The 17,402-nt window shown below is 40.4% G+C and overlaps 1 protein-coding gene across 2 annotated transcripts in view; it reads right to left on the bottom strand.

The window, feature by feature from the left end:
- Positions 1-5,314: 5,314 nt before the first annotated feature.
- ZDHHC13 (zinc finger DHHC-type palmitoyltransferase 13) overlaps positions 5,315-17,402 on the bottom strand; it is a 55,290-nt gene continuing 43,202 nt past the window's right edge. For both annotated transcript variants that reach the window (XM_058446850.1, XM_058446849.1), the window contains exons 13-17: positions 16,868-16,961; positions 15,634-15,717; positions 11,438-11,595; positions 8,886-8,983; positions 5,315-5,913 (exon numbers count right to left, since the gene is read on the bottom strand). In XM_058446850.1, coding sequence (XP_058302833.1) covers positions 5,775-5,913; positions 8,886-8,983; positions 11,438-11,595; positions 15,634-15,717; positions 16,868-16,961 — 573 coding nt within the window. In that variant the 3' untranslated portion in view covers positions 5,315-5,774. The remainder of the gene's footprint in view (positions 5,914-8,885; positions 8,984-11,437; positions 11,596-15,633; positions 15,718-16,867; positions 16,962-17,402) is intronic.

Here is a 17,402-nt window from a genome sequence, read left to right on the forward strand (position 1 = left end):
GCACGCTCCAAGTCCCCTGGGAAAGGCTTTCTTTGAAATGAGCATTTATTCAGTGCTGTTTATGTAGTGTCTTGGACAAGGCCCTACATGAGCTTTAAAAGCAGTATACAATCTTGGCACTATGCATGGGTTTCCAGGTTTGCTGAGGGGTAACACATATTTGAGAAATGACCACAGGACAATGAAACCTCTTCCTCTGCTGCGTTTCACAGTGACTCGCCCCACCGTCCATCTACCCAGGAAATCTGAAGCTAAAAACTTTAGCCATCCTTAGCTTTGCTCTCTTCCTCACCCCACCTTGCCTCACTTCTCAAGTCTCCTGGATTCCGACTCCAAATGTCTCTAGAATACATCCCCTCCATCCCTCTTTTTAGGATGTGTAATAGTCTGTTAGGGTTGCCATAAGAAAGTACCACAGACTGAGTGACAATAGAAACGTGTCATCTCACATTTCTGGAGGCTGAAGTCTGAGATCAAGGTGTCAGCAGTGTTAGTTTCTTCTGACACCTCTCTCATTGGCTTGGAGATGGCTGTCTTCTCCCTTTGTCTTCACACGTTTTTTGCTCTGTGGGTGTCTGTGTTCTAATCTCCACTTCTTAGAAGGACACCAGTCATATTGGATTAGGGACCACCTGAATGACCTCACTGTGACTTAATTACCTTTTTCAAGGCCCTATCTACAAATGCAGCCATCATATTCTGATGTACTGGGGGTTAGGACTTCAACAAATAAATTTTGCAGAGACACAGTTCAGCCCATAACAGTGTATCACATAAAGACTTTCACAAATTGGCCTCGGCCTTACCCCTTCAACTTAGCTTTAGACAATCTCTTCCAGACAAGTTCCAGCTACACTCAAAGACTCGGAGCTTTCCAAATATGCCAGAACCCTCACCCCAGCATGTCTTTGCTAATACTGTTCCTTCTGCCTAGAATTCCTGGAAGATGGGAACCTCCCCCCATCTCTACCCACTAATCCAACTTCTTAGCCTGGTGAACTCCTAGTAAGCAAGTCACAGGTCAAATGCCATCTCCTCTGCAAATTGTTTCTGAACTACCTGGGCAGAATTAATCTACCTCTGTACTCCCATAGCCGGTATGTAATCAGCATAGCACTTATGTCATCGTATTGAAATTTTGATTTGCTATTTGCCTGCTTGTTAGAATGTGACATGTCAAGCCATTCACAGTGCTTGACACATAGTAGACACCTAATAAACATTTGTTGAGTGAATGAAATAGGGGAGAGTACAGGCCAGGCTAAATGCAAATGCTGCTAGAATCTAAAAGTTTATTACATACTGGAGTGAATGAGTTTAGAAAAAAACAAAACAAAGGAAGAAGCTTATTGTGGTTCAGCAATAGTTGTATTTCCCCTCCGCTTCTTGGGCATGCTGTTCCACTAGATTTCCCAGGCTCCCCTACTGTTCACTGAGACACATGACTGAGTTTGGCCAATGAAGTCCTGGCCTCCATGACCTTTCAGGAGAGTCTCCATTCTTTCTGTATGTCTGGATGCAGAGGTCCAGTGGATACTGAGGCCCTAGGAATGGTGGAGCCACTAGATGGGAAGCAGCTTGAGTCACTGCATGGAAGAACACCAGCTAACAGCTAAACAGACCATGACATGAGAAAGAAACATTGTGTGAAGCCACCGAGATTGGGAGGATATTTATTATTGCATGAGCTCCCGTGACTACTACACACCTGAAACATACACTGTGAGACATCCAAGTGATTCCACTCATGGCACCAGCGTCCATCCTAAGTCACAGGGTGATCAAGATTTTGCTTGATACTTGCGAAAGAGATTCAAATTTGTTGTCTCCAATGTGGCTATATAGATGTTTGAAGAAAGGAATAAAGTTATGGCAAAATAGCATAACAGTCACATTTCCCTGGCCCTGAAAAACATGATTGGGTTTGTCTTGGATTTAAAATAAAACAAAGACTAAACCTTGCTATTATGCCACAAGCTACTGCCGTCTCCTCTCTCCTTTCAGAGCCAAGCTGTAAGACTAGATTCCACTTAGTCCTTAGTCTTTTAGACTCTTTAGTCTTCCTTGCCTCTACTCTCCATCCTCAATCACCACTAATAACTGAGGCCACTAACAACCTCTTTTTTTTTCAGATGGAGTCTCGCTCTGTTGCACAGGCTAGAGTGCAATGGCACTATCTCAGCTCACTGCAACCTCTGCCTCCTGGGTTCAAGCGATTCTCTTGCCTCAGCTTCCCAAGTAGCTGGGATTACAGGCGTGTACCACCACGCCTGGCTAATTTTTATATTTTTAGTAGAGATGGGGTTTCCACCATGTTGGCCAGGCTGGTCTCGAACTCCTGGCCTAAAGTGATTCACTAATCCCCACCATGCCCGGCCCTACTAATAACCTCTTAATCACAAACTCTTTTGTCTTTCATATGCTATTCTCAACTTCTGCTCAAGCTGCTCCTTAGTTCCTGCCAATTGATTGCTTCCTCTCTGAGATGAATCCTCTCTTGATTCTATGATACTATTATTATTATTATTATTATTATTATTATTATTATTATTTTGAGGTGGCATTTCCCTCTTGTTACCCAGGCTGGAGTGCAGTGACACAATCTCGGCTCACCGCAACCTCCACCTCCCGGGTTCAAGCAATTCTCCTGCCTCAGCCTCCCAAGTAGCTGGGATTATAGGCATGCGCCACCACGCCGGGCTCATTTTGTATTTTTAGTAGAGATGGGGTTGCTCCATGTTGGTCAGGCTGGTCTCAAACTCCCGACCTCAGGTGATCTGCCCACCTTGGCCTCCCAAAGTGCTAGGATTACAGGAGTGGCACCGTCTCTGGCTGACACTACTTTCTCGTCCTCCTACTCGATCTCCTTTTAGTTACTTCTTCCTTCTCCAGCTCCCTAAATCCATATTCCATAAGCTTTTGCTCCTGCCCTTCTCCTTCCTCTCACACTTTTTAGTCTGTCTGTTCGCATTAGTTGTCATCTTTGGTATCTTTTTAGCATTCATCTTTCTATTTGAGGAAGGTGACTCTCCATTTTCATCTATTTTCTACCTCTCCCCTGTGACAATCTTATCCATCTATGCAGATGATTCCCATCCATGTCCTGGCCTCTTTCCAGTTGCCTTCTAGACTTTCCCACTGGATAGCCTGCAAGTACTCAAACTCAGTAGATCCCAGCCACCAAACTCATCACCTAGTCTCCCCACACTGTGTTCCTTATTTCTCAGGTAGCATCTTCATCCTCTCATTCATTGGGTTCAACATTTCAAAGCCATCTTTGACTCCTCTTTTTCTCCCCACATCCACTATGTGATCTGGGCCTGCTGGGTCTCCTCTGTGCCACTGTCATCATCTTGCTTCAGGCCTTCATTACTTCTTGCCTAGACCATCATTAACAGCTTATTTCTAATATTCTGTATCTGTCAAGTTTCACCAGAAAAATAGAAACCACACTAGTCATTTTAATAAAGAGAATATAGTAGAGAGAATTAGCTAAACACGTGCTATTAGTTTTGAAAAAGTAAAAAGGGAACACACTGATTTAACACAGAGATAGTAATTGCTAGAGGCAGCTATCACTCCTGGGAATAGGGAAACTAAGAGAAGAGATGGGTTATCATAATTCAGATGCCCAGAGAAGAAGTATCCCGGGGCAGAAGTCAGATGTCAAAGGAGAGAGCCTGCCTGGTTATTGCTAGTACTTCTAATGGGGCACAATGAAGTAGGTTTTGGGAAGAAGAAAAGTTAGACATTGGTTCCAAAATGTCATTGCAGGGCAAAGGGCCATCGTTGGAGCAACACTGAGAGGAAGAGCTGGCAAGAAGAATGGAATAAGTCCCTTTTCTGCTCCTCCTTGCAGTCTACTGGCAGACTTTAACAGGAAGTCATCTGGCAGGGAGACTGTGGCTTGCAGAATTCTAGCCCTAGAACATACAACACAGAGCACGGAAGGCTGGATTTGGTGCATTTCTCTACCTCTAGCTTATCTTTCTGGTAATCAGTTTTCTGTTAGACTTCTCAATTAATAGCCAGCATTTATTGAACATTTACTATATGCCAAGTACAATTCTAAGCACTTTTAAACATTAACACATTTAATTCTCATAATGACATTTCAAATTGTTTACTATTATTATCTACATAATCCAAATGAGGAAACTGAGGTTCTAGAGATCTATGTCATTTGCCCAAAGGGATTAAAAGTAACTTATGCAGTAATTAGTAGGTCATAGATTCAAACCCAGGGTCCCTAGAATCTGGTCTCTTTACCACTACAACTGCATACCTATAAAGCAGTGATTCTCAAGCTTAAACTTTTCACAATGTATAGAATGGAGAAGGTAAGGTTCCTTAAGTAAATGATTCTCAAACAGTAGTGTGCATATGTAAGAATCATTAGGATTCCAGCACTCTCTCCCCAGAGACTGATTTGAAAGGTCTGAGATGGAGAAACTGAATTTTAAACTGTGAGCCCTAGACACCCACCCTGGCCCTGTGACTCTGATCTAATGTCTCTGGACCATTTGGGCCACGATACTAACTTAGTAGGAGTTGGTGAGAGAAGAAGAGAGAAAGAGAATATACCTTGAAAAAGCTCTTCTGTACCCCAATTGAGAAGCACAGTCTTCAAACACAATTCTGATAGCATCATCTCTTGCTTAAAACCCTGAAATTGGTTCAACAAATTCTAATATTTTTTGAACAAATATTATGTGTCACGCGATATTCTAGGTGACTGTGACTGTAAAGTGGCAGCCCCATTTGGTATCTCTGTGACCCTGGAGAAGATAAAAACTTCTTTGGCTTTAGTTTCCTTATCTGCATCTCTTATCTCGGGTAGAAGAAAGAATGGATCCTTGAAATGAAAGGCCAACATGATTAGAGTACAACAGGATCCACTGACACTGCTAAACAAAACAGGATTATATGCTTCAAGGCTTTGTAGGTCACAATGAGAATTTTTGCTTTTACCCCAAGAGCAACAGGAACCCGAGGGAGGTTGCTCGGCAGGAAGGTGCCATGCCCAGGAGTGTATAAATACTATACTAAAGTTGAATTAGCATTTCCTGTAGAACAAGGGAAATTAGTAATTATAGTCATACCAGTCTAATATTTTGAGGGTACTCAGTAAAGTTGTAATTAATATTTAAGACTTTCTATGTTCTATTTTCTAAGTAAGATGAAAAACCAAATTAAATCTTGCTTACTGGTATTAATCATAATCTCAACTCATTCCTGGAATTGTGAACTAATTTGTGTCCTATGTACATCTTAATTTAAGACTCTAGAAGTGTTAAGTGTCAGAAACCAAGTCTCAACTACAAAAAAAATTTTTTTATTAAGTGTGAAAGCAAAACAGGTACATCTATTTAAATATTTTTTACATATTTATAGATACAACAAAGAGAAATAACTTAGCAAAAATTACAAGTTTAAAGAATAGTACTATTTTGAAACAGCCAATATAGTATCTGAAAATACTCCATTTTATCCATAATCAGTGAGTATTATTTCCAAAAAAAGTAACTTGCATTTTCTTGTGAAAAATACGGTTTTTTTTCCAGATGTCTGCCAAGATTTATCAGAAAAGTCCATCTTTCTAAACTTAAAAAATTGTAATGCCTTTATTGAGAACTTTTTTTACCTAATGGCTTTAAAAGCCACGTGTTTTCCTTTGGACTTAGGTGAACTCTAAATCTTTACTTCACTTTCAAACTACAGGGCATCAACATTAACAAAAACAAATCAGATTGAGAGTTTTGGGTTGCTTTTCTTCATACTGAGCGAAGAACCTTCTCCCTGGCTGGGTGAAAGACCATGGTGTACTGTGATGTCCAATCTACCATACAGGGCTTCACCAAGCCAAAGCAGCCACACTGAAAGAAATCTGCCAGGTTCTGCATGAATCCAAGACTGCCAAGAAAAAAAAAAGAGAACATGTCTTACTATATTTCCTGTGTAGCTGGACAAATATTTATGGAGAATCTATAATATACAATGTCCTTTGAACATCTTGCAGAAATCCAGGGGTAGATCAGATAGTTCCTGGGCTTCTGGGACCTTAAAACTGAACTCTATTTCTGGACCTGAATCTGTATTTTGAGATCTCCTGGCTTCTGCTCGCCCAGCCACTTAATCGGGTTTTTCGTCGTCACTTCATTTTGGATTCCCCACTTAATGGACTAGCCACTGACATCAATAAGTTTCTTTCTTTCTATTCCTACTTCCCTAATTCAGACCTTGATTACCTCAAAGGCCACACAGGCCAGAACAACTGTAATCAACAAGATGGGATTTTCCCTAAACCTTTTTTTTTTGAGACGGAGTCTTGCTCTGCTGCCCAGGCTGGAGTGCAGTGGCGTCATCTCGGCTCACTGCAAGCTCCACCTCCCAAGTTCATGGCATTCTCATGCCTCAGCCTCCTGAGTAGCTGGGACTACAGGCACCCACCACCACGCCCGGCTAATTTTTTGTATTTTTTTAGTAGAGACAGGGTTTCACCTTGTTAGCCAGGATGGTCTCAATCTCCTGACCTCATGATCCGCCCACCTCGGCCTCCCAAAGTGCTGGGATTACAGGCATGAGCCACCGTGCCCGGCCTCCCTAAACCTTATAAGTAACTCTCTAAATGAATTCTCTGTCTCAATTCCTTTTAATTCATCTTGCATATTGTAGACTGTTGTCCTCCAAAAACCCTGAAACAGTCATAGCCCCTCACCTCCCAATCAAAACCCTTTAAAGATACTCCTCTGCCTACAGACTCCAATAAACAATCCTCCTCTTTGTATTTAAGGCTCTATACAATGTATCCCTCAAGTTCTAGCTCCTCTGTGCATCTTTATGCATCTCCTGCTCCAGCTACTCTGGCTCTATTTTTCCCATGATCATAGCTGTGTGAGCCTGGAACGCACACTGTGCTCTGCACTTAGCTCAGGAACCCCCTTATCCTTTCAAGTCCTACCAGTTCTCAAGGCCCAGGCCAACGTCCACATTTCCACTGGAGCTTTCCTGACTACACTGTCTTAGGCATCATTTTTTCTCCATTAAATTTCAGAAGTACTACTATCTATTCCAGTTATGAGAAATGCTCATTTTTACGCATATGCTCTATCTTTTAAGTGCCTAACCCAATCCCTTACACACATCAAAACACACCTGTCCATGAGGATGACTGCGTTGCTGTTTAGAAGATTGTGTTCTGCATGGGGATGATGGCATTGCTGCCAGTAAAGGACCAACACTATTCAGAGGGCAACTTCCTGGGAAGAAGGCTATGTGGAGTTGACGGGGTGGCAGTGGGGACACATGCTAGAAATTTATAGGGCCTGGCTGAAAAGCTAGTTAGAGTAGTGTCTCCTTCCCCTTGGTTTCAGTTTCAGTCACCCGTGGTCAACAGCAGCCCAACAATATTAAAATGAAAAATTCCAGAAATAAACAATTAATAAACTTTAAATTGCATGCCGTTCTGAGGAGCATGATAAAATCTCATGCCATCCGGCTCTGTCTGCCTGAGACATAAATCATCCCTTTGTCTGGTGTTTCCACTCTGTCTACACTACCTGCCTGTTGGGTTATCGGACTGAAATAACATGGTATATACAGAGTTCAGTACTATCTGCAGTTTCAGGCATCCATTGGGGTTCTTGGAACATATCCCTCATGGAGAAAGGGTGACTACTGTACTGAGTAAAAGTAACTTAGGGGAGGAAAACAAGTAAAATCTTTGGTTTGGGCGGGACTCAAGTTTTCTCTTGAGTTCCTCTAGTTGATGCTGCCATCACTCAGCAAACGTGCTCTAGTGCTGTCATGTGTCCCTCTATTCAGACTCTTCTCTAGGGCTTGGAATGCCCTTCCTCCCTCCCAACTCCATTGTGCCCTGCCTCACATCTCTCAAGGCTCAGCTTCAAATTCCAACTCTATTACAGGCTGCCATAGTTTAGTGGAGTAAATATTTATTTCTCTGGTTAAGCTACAAAGAAAGGGACTTTATTATCATTGTCAATGTGAAACAATGATCGCAGGTTTACACTCCTCTCCACTCCCCATTGCTTTAGCCATCTCTTCCCAATTAAGTCAATTTCTCTCCTCTCCTATATACACATTGTAGTCATATCCCAGTCTCTGATCCTCTTGTCTAACAGCCTAACAGTTTCATCTTGTACCAAGAGCATGCTTTAAAATAGACTGCTCATGAGATATGCAGCGAGTGTTCAAATTCCCAGAGGGCTCTGGGTCACCTCTGCAGCACTCTCAGTTTCCAAGACCCTGCCATAAGTGGCAGGGAGATAAGCTTCAAAGCCCGATCTTTCATATCATAAGACGAAGGTCTTTCTACACATACTCTCATTTTCAACTGAAAACGTGTTTTATACAACCAAATGCTCCAGGGGGAACAAATCCAAACCTGAAAAATTGGCTTCTCCCTGGTACAAGTGGGCACATTCAACATAAGCCTAGAAGAATTACTGGTGATAGAAAGGCAGGCTGAAAATCCTGGCAAAGCACACAAGTGAACGCTCTCTACAGAGCACCTTGTGGTTGGCTCTCTCAGCCATACACTTAATTATCTCACATCGACTCCATGTCAGCAACAAACAACCTTGTGATCATGTGGCTTGACTGGAGAGATTCCCCACCTTGGCAAAACTTCAGTCACTTACTATTTGTGCTGTGTCCAGTAAACTAACTCTCGAATTCTTACCACCTTGGGGCTCACGACTTTACCACTCATCCCATTGCTAAAGCTTCTCTAAGAAAAGGGGGGTCAACTGTACTAGATGGCAAATTATAGAACAGCAGCACGGCCATGGGTAGGGGCACCAGCTTAGGAAACCAGTAACTAGGGATCTTCCACAGTACTCGGCATCCAAACAGGTCTTACTTACTTATATGGTGTCTTCCTGAGGGACAACGTCTGTTTCATATGCTTGCTCTGCTTCTGCAGGCTGATTCTCTCATGGGAGGTCAGGCCCAGAAAGGCAATCTGAAAAAGAAGGGTGGAAGGTACGTGAAAAATACCACATCGTAGCTCCCTCACTCTTCGCAGTACATCACAGGACACTGGCAAACATTTAGTAGTCCCCTTAAGACAATATCCCCCAGCTTTCTAACCAAGGATCACAGTGATGCAGAGATTCAGCAGCCTTAAACTATACTCTCCCATATAAATCTAGTAGCTGGGCATTTTGTATTTTTTTAATTGTCTAATTTTTATTAACCTTCAAGAAAGTACTATACATTAACTTAGAGTTGTGAAATAACTGCTATATTAATTCAAGCTATGGCATATGGTAATGTTTAATTTTCAGCACATTCGGTGTGCAACTTTTAGATAAATAAAACAATATAAGATCAGTATCAGTGCAATTATCTCGATTTGTGTGTTCTCTTTAGTATCTCCTTGAAAAGGGCCAAAGAAAAAGTTAATCAGAAGTAAAAAACATTTAATTCCAAAAACATGGGGAAGACTGAGAATTAAGGTAACTTACAAATTCTTAAACCATTAAAAACCGTAACTACTCACAGAGTTATCTCACTTAAACCTGAAGTTCCTTATCTGTAAAACAGCTCATCATACCACCCTCATCATATTATTTTAAGGATTTGAGACAATCTATTTAAAATACCTAACGTGGCAGGGCACGGTGGCTCACGCCTGTAATCCCAGCTCTTTGGCAGGCCGAGGCGGGTGGATCACGAGGTCAGGAGTTCGAGAGCAGCCTGGCCAACGTGGTGAAACCCCGTCTCTACTAAAAATACAAAAATTAGCCAGGCGTAGTGGTGGGCACCTGTAATCCCAGCTACTTGGGAGGCTGAGGCAAGAGAATCACTTGAAATGGGAAGGCGGAGGTTGCAGCGAGCCGAGATTCCGCCACTGCACTTCAGCATGGGCGAAAGAGCGAAACTCTGGCTCAAAAAATAAATAAATAAATAAGTAAATAAAATCAAATACCTAATGCAGAGGATTAGAGAGATGAAGTAACTGATTCAAGGCCACACAGCTTAGAGTGGGAGAGCTGGGACTGACTCCTTGGTCAGTGTGAGAATAAAGCCCATGCTCCTAACCAACACCTGGACACTCAGCTTGACTTGCTACAGTCAAGGCACGACTACCCAGAGCACTCAGGAAATGAACGTTTGCAAAGAACTGGATTGTTTGGTTCATTAAGAAAACAGCTTTGTTCTGAATTCTTCCTTTTGGAAATTATCTGAAACTTTGAGTCCATTTTTTGCCTTATTGATCTTTTTCTAAAAAATTAAGGATATTATCATCTCATATACTTGTACTTATTCTAAGATTCCAGAAAAAAAGAAAGATAATCAGAAATGATGTCTCAAAGCATTATAAATACTAGGTATTATAAATGATAATATTAATAATCACAGATGCTAGTATCTATTCTTGCTGCTGGAGTCTATTGAAGTCAGAGTGATAGGAGATTGAGAGGAATGTTCAGAAACCTCAGTTTAGTCAATATTATTAACTCGATTTCATCCCTAAACATTTTTTTCTTTTTTCTCTTTAATTTCTTTCTTTTTCCCTCCCTTCCTCCTTCTCTTCTTGTTATTATTATCATTATTATTATTTTGAGATTGATTACCACAAAAGTGGAATATACTTTGCTTTAGTTGAGTAATGCTCTAATTATCTGAGGTCTTACAGTAATTGATTCAGACTGATGACCACCTGCTGTCCATTCCACGTGGGCAGGACACAGCAGTAATGAGAATTAGGTTAGGCTCATAGGGGATGGAAGCCAGCAGGGAAGGGACTAAAGCTTTGGAGAAAGCTGAAGGTGACTACTGCCCTGGAGCTTGAACTTTCTAATGGCCATGGCCTTCTCTGAAAATGTAATTACTATGACCATTCGTTAGTGATGTATTTTTCATTTCTTACCACTCTCATCCATTTAAACACTGCATAGTAATAAGGGTAACAAACAGGGTTGGAAAAACTGAGGGAAAACAATCATCTGACGTTTGCATGATGGTTTACAGTTTATACTATGCTTACACACAACATATAATTTAACTGTACAATGGAAAAAGCCCTTGAATGGGACTGTCAGAAGACCTAAGTTTCCAGTTCTGATTTTGCCACACACTGGGTGACCTTGAGCAATTCAATTTACCTTTCTGTACTTCTATCTATAAAATAAAGAGGTCAGATTAGGTAACTCCTAGGTCAAACTCTAATAATTTATTATGCTAACCTTTAAACCATCTTGTGGTTTAATGTAGTAGACAGGTGTTATTATCCTCATTTTACAGACAAAATGCCTGAAATTCAAGTGTGGTTAAATGACATCGCTAGACCCACAGAGTCAGTGACAGAGGTAAAAACAGAATGTACATCTTCTGATTTTAAATTCAAGTCTATCTCACTACAAGTTTTAGAAATTTTACTCAAAGCCATTATAAGAAGAGAAATAAATACCTGAAAGAGTTGATTGAATAATAAAAATGTTGACCATGAGAAATGGAAAGTTGCTAGCATCAAGATATATAAAACCCAAGGGGAACAGGCCACAATCTGATTGAGGTAAGTCCACAATCCATCTTCCTTGAATGTTGTGGCACAATGACTGGACCAATCTGTGAATTCACCAAAAAAAAAAAAAAAAAAAAAGGCAATAAACTAGTTATCAGTCTCCAAGAAGATAAAATCACTGCAGTTCTATATAGGGAGAAGAGAAAGTATGGCACAGATCATGATTCAATTTTAGGATTTCATTTTCCACATGACAGCTCAAAAACTAAAGATGACAAAATGGTGGCTCAATGTTAATTGAGGCTATGATAACACTGTATAAGTAGTTGACAGTGAAGGAATAAAGCAAAAAGGGTCCATAAAATCTTTACTAAAATCAGCATTCAGTATAAGATATACTAGCCTGAAGTTAATTATTTGTTTAGAACATTCCCTAACTTATTCATGTTTATAGCAACTATGGGTCTATTACAGGACTGAATATAAACTCTTACTAACGGTTCAGATGAACAGGCCATTGCTGTGGGCACAAGATATCCCATAAGCACCTAGATGTCATCAGAATACAATCTAATAGCATGCAGGGAGCTGGGCATGGGTATACATCTGCACTGACACCATAACTAAATCTGCAGAGGAAGAAAGGCCAGATGAAGGGACTCACAAGACAGATACTCCTGGGAAAAGAATATAGAGCAAGATTCAGATGGTCACGGCTCAGTTTCTCCCCAGGTGTGCCAATTAAAGAACTTTACTATGGCCTCTCATATTAACCTCCTAATCCATGTAGCTAGGAGCAGCAGTAAGGAGAAATACACACAGGAAGCAGGAGAAACAAGGGAACAGATCTTCAAGGTTATGTAAATCCATTGACTTTTACAGGCACCCTGGCCATGCATAAAGGGTGAATTATTTTTAAAAGATAATTCTGTCGATTTGCACCTTGAGGTTTCATAAATGCCTCTGACAATTTGATAGTTTTGGACATTTCCCCAATGCTGCTCTGAAGAACTCCAGGGACAGGAAGAAAATGAGTCCATGACTTTCCTGTCAACTGTCCATTTAAATCCTAAAAATCTACTTTTTTTTTCTCTTTAAGTCTCTGATTCCCAACCGTCTTTCATGAATATATGCCAGAAGCATTCTAAGAGCAATCATCACAGAGTAGCAATCAAGGTACAAGTTAAGGCAAATTACACTCTCTCTAGAGCGTCTCATTAGGGCAGCAAAGAAAGATGCATCCCATGCACCTGATATCACAAAAAAGAATATAATTTCCAACAGTAGGTGGAGAAAACAGCTGTTGAGTGGGAAAGAATGTCTATTTTCTTTCAGCTTATGGATTTCTACTGCTCCCTTCTGGGAATTCTTTTGATAATACAGTATGATCTCACACTGAAGTTTTCAGAATACTGGTTTTCAGATTTAATACCAAAGATGCGACAGCAAGTTGTCACGTACATTATCTTATGCAATGTAACACTTTAATTTGTGCTAATACATTCTTATTAGCTGGCCAGTGGCTATTGGTAGGGAACTCACATCATTCCAGGTCAATTGTTTTCATCTTTAGATGGCTCTGACAGTTACAGAGTTCTTCCTGATGGTAATCTACAGTCTTTCTTTCTGTAACTTGTAGGATGCTGACACTTTTGGAGTCACTTACTGTCCACCTTGTAAACAGACCTTACAAAAGGTGAAATGGATGGAGGCTGTACAGAAGTAGCAGCTATTGGATCACATGAGAAGGAGAGTATAGAGCAGGGCTCTAGTAATACAGCATTAATGGTAAACAAGGGAGGTGGGATGACAGTGAGGCCTCATTAGAGAAATGGAGCACAAGTTCATGTTTTGTCTGTGAAATAACAATAAATGACACAATGCCCTCATTCAGTGTAAAGAAATATTGCTGGAATATAAATGGAATAAAGGTAACAAAATACACTCAGCTAGTTTATACAGTTGTAAGCGAATATAAGGTGGGACTGTTCTTATGAAACAAAATGTAATATGAAAATTGGTTCACAGCCAGAGAAAAAAGACAAAGAGGAGGGAAGAATCAACATGTGTAATAAAAAAAACTAACTTGGAAAGACTGAATGTGATGGAAAATCGCTTCTGTCCTTATCAATACAGTCTTATGCTGGTCACAGATGCCAAACAAAGGTGACTATTTTTAGTGAGGAGAGAGAAGAGAGGAGAGGCAGGAGTGGTGTAAACTCTGGCTCCTCTCCCATAGGATCCAGTCCAAGAGACAAGTTGGTCCATGTGCCAACTTACAAAGGTTTTCCAGGAATATGCTTTACTGTCAGGCCTTGAAAGGCAGCTTTCTCAATAGAACCAAGCGCTGTCAAAAACTCTTTTACTTTTCACACCATAAGACATAACCTAAGAAGTTTTAAAAATCGAATGCTAGCCAGGTGCAGTACTTCATGTTTGTAATCCCAGCACTTTGGGAAGCTGAGGCAGGAGAATCACTTGAGGCCTGGAGCTTGAAACCAGCCTGGGCAACATGGTGAAGATGCCATCTCTACAAAAAATTTAAAAATTAACTGGGCATGGTGACAGGCACCTGTAGTCTCAGCTATTCGGGAGACCAAGGCAGGAAGATCACTTGAGCACAAAAAGTTATGGCTGCAGTGAGCCATGATTGTGCCGCTGCATTCCAGTCTGGGTGACAGAGTGAGACCCTGTCTCAAAAAATACATTAATAAATAAGCAAAAAACAAACAAATAAAATTAAAATTAATTAAAATAAAAATAGAATGCTCAGGGTTACTGGTGGCCTTTGACAAGAACTGAGCTCAGAGATTACAACCTTCTGACTATTAGACCTATTTAAAATGGTGACAGTTAACAGTTAGCTACAAAAGCATTGCCTAGTGATCAAAGACACCCAAGGCGTCAGGTAGGAAAGGGTCTGACAAGGTAACTGAAGCCCTCCATGCCTATGGCAGGGCAAAAAATAACTCATTACACATAGATACTAGTTAATAATCTCTAAAAATGAAACCCCAAACAAAACAAAATTTGTAATACTTGATATTTCTAGGGAGGGAAACTGGGAGCCTGGGGGGCAAGTGTACAAAGAATTGCCTTTCGAAAACTAACAAAAATTTTAAACTAAAGAGACAGAGAGGCACAGAAGAGAGAAAGAGAGGGAAAAAATGTATGTGTATTGGGCTTAGGATGCTAAGGGGAAAATAACGTTCTTAATGTTTTTTGGAATTACTCCAGACTTCAGCTCAAGCAACAAACTAGTACCCTACTGGTAAAGTCTAAGATTTGACCAAGAACATAACAGGAGGGTGGATGGAAGTGAAGCCTCTGTGTTTAGAGCCCAATTCTCCCAAAGCCTTAAAATAAATAAATAATAAATAGTTAAAGTCCAAATAAATAAACTACAAGCACTATAGGTTTTTCCAGTTAGGTAACCTATTTCCAAGGTCTGAAAAACATAATCACGCAATTCTTAAGAGATAGCCAAAATCTTTCTTCCTTCAGTATAAACCCGTCCTTCTTAGTCAACCACCTCAGAACAGCTGGCTGTCATTCCCTATGTGAGATCCCTATATACTCTTTTAAACTGCTACTGAAAGATTTTTTCCTTCCTCAGGGCTGCAGAATAAGTGATCTAATGTTTTCTTCCAAGTTACTATTTCCAATCTTTTAACTGTTAGTATTCCCATCAGTTCTCAGTTTCAACTTGATACTTACCAAATGGCATGTGCTTTCAGAGGTTTGTTCCTTAATGACTGGACAACTATCCCCCAATCTCTCTACCACCAACCTTTTTTTTTTTTTTTTTCCTGTTTTATTCACTTATCACCTCCAGCTTTGTACTTCAGCAGCTGAATTTCCCTCTTCACTGGGGAGCAAATCTGCACTTGCCTTAAATGAATTTCTATTTTTGACCACTTTTCAAATTTATCACATTTTTTTCCTAAAGTACTGAGAACTAACCTCATCTTGTATTTCTTGCAGCTTCCCAGTGCTGAGGGAGTCTCAGAGGCATTTGCTCTGTTTTTATTAGGAGTATGGTTTATAGTCACCCAGCCAGAATGTGATATACAAGCGTTTACAAAGAAAAGTAGAAATGGGTGTAGGTGCATGTGCTTGTTGTAAGAAAAATTTACACTTACAGATGAAAGATCCATATATAATCCAGCCACATACCATGGAAAGGAAAAACAAGAAGAATATGTAATAGTGATGGTTGCCAAAACCTAAAGAAAAAAGAAAAAAACATACTTAATATTTTCGTTTCTTCTGATTTTCAACATAAGACCGCCTTAACCACTTTCCTGTCAAAAGTCTTCACCAAAGTAAAACAGAAATAAAGCTGTTGCTTTGCTTTTAAGTACCATTAAATCAAACGACACATTTCTGATATGTCACAGTCAATTGTCCACGTTAACTGAACTAATTATTTATTCATTGCTTACTTAAAAGAAGATACTTTTTTGGACTAGAATAAAGTTAACTAAGCAAACACTGCTCTAGGCTGGCCTATCCTGTGATGCAAGGAAGAGAAGCAGGCAGGAATTTGGACAAATCATACCGTCTCTTTCCTCCTTCCATGCAACATGTTTGTAAAAGTACAACTTCTGGAATAGAATAAAGTTAACTAAGCAAACACTTTTCTAGGCTGTCTTATCCTGTGATAGAAGGAAGGGAACCAGGCGGGATTTTGGACAAATCATACCCTGTATCTTTCCTCCTTCCATGTAACATGTTTGTAAAAGCACCACCTCTGAATATCAAGGATTGACTTAATCAGGGGGAACACAGAAAACGAATCTGAGGAGCAGCAACAAATTTACATGTTGCTACTGGACATGCAAAGAGTGGCAACCCACAATCTGAGAAACTTCTACAGAAGGGAAGAAAGCGGGAAGGGACAGGCAACTAAGTCTTCCCTTGCACACGCTGCCTTCTCAGTGCTGGAGATGGGAGCATTTCAATGCTAATGACACAAACACTCCTCAGCTATTACATCATGGTCCGACCTTCTCCTGGAGCAGCAAAACCCGGCAGAAGGAACAACACCCGTTGGAATCAGGAGACCTAGGTTTATGTATTACTAGTTGTGTCACTGTAAGTTAAGTGTTTTAACTTCTCTGATCTAGCGTTTTTACAAGTAACATGGAGATAATAATTTTTCTGGCTACTTCACAGGCCTGTGGCTACCAAACAGAATGATGCATGTGCAAATATTATGTTACCTGTAGCATAATAACGATGTATGGGCTCATTGCTATTGGAATACTGGAATACTGAAAATGGAGCCCTAGGATGCCCTTCCACTTTTTCTGTGAGTCATAACTAAACATATGCTTAACTTCATAGTAGTAATTGAAAAATTAAATCTCTCACCTATGCACCGTCCAGTCCACAGGCAATGTTGATCATATCGAGCCACACAGGAGTTGCATACATGGCAATGGAGTGACCTTAATGGCTTCCTTATCTAAGTGGGCAATTAAGAGAGGCCTAAGCAAAAACCATTGTCTCAAAGCAGCAACAAATCGCAAGCAAAATTTTAACTTTAGGTCACAAAGGCATTGGCACAAATCCTAAATAGACCATCAATTCACACAGAGGCTGTGGAATGCCTTATTAGTATTTACTTCCATATGTCTACTTTAATTAGGACATCACTAAGTGGGATCTGAATTCCAGAGCCTGTTCACACTGGCTAAGTGGAAATGAGGCAGTACCACAGAGCAAAATAAGCACAGAACTAAGGGAAGGAAACCCAAGTTCCATTTTTAGCACCACCAATAATTTGGGAGAATTTAATTCCTCCCTTGATTCCTCAATTGCAAAATGAGAGGTTTCACTAAGTGGTTTCTAAGGTCATTATGAGCCTCTGATTTGACATTAGTTCTAATATATGCTTCATGACAGA

This window comes from Hylobates moloch, unplaced genomic scaffold, assembly GCF_009828535.3.
Source record: "Hylobates moloch isolate HMO894 unplaced genomic scaffold, HMol_V3 SCAFFOLD_11, whole genome shotgun sequence".
NCBI classification, from domain to species: domain Eukaryota; kingdom Metazoa; phylum Chordata; class Mammalia; order Primates; family Hylobatidae; genus Hylobates; species Hylobates moloch.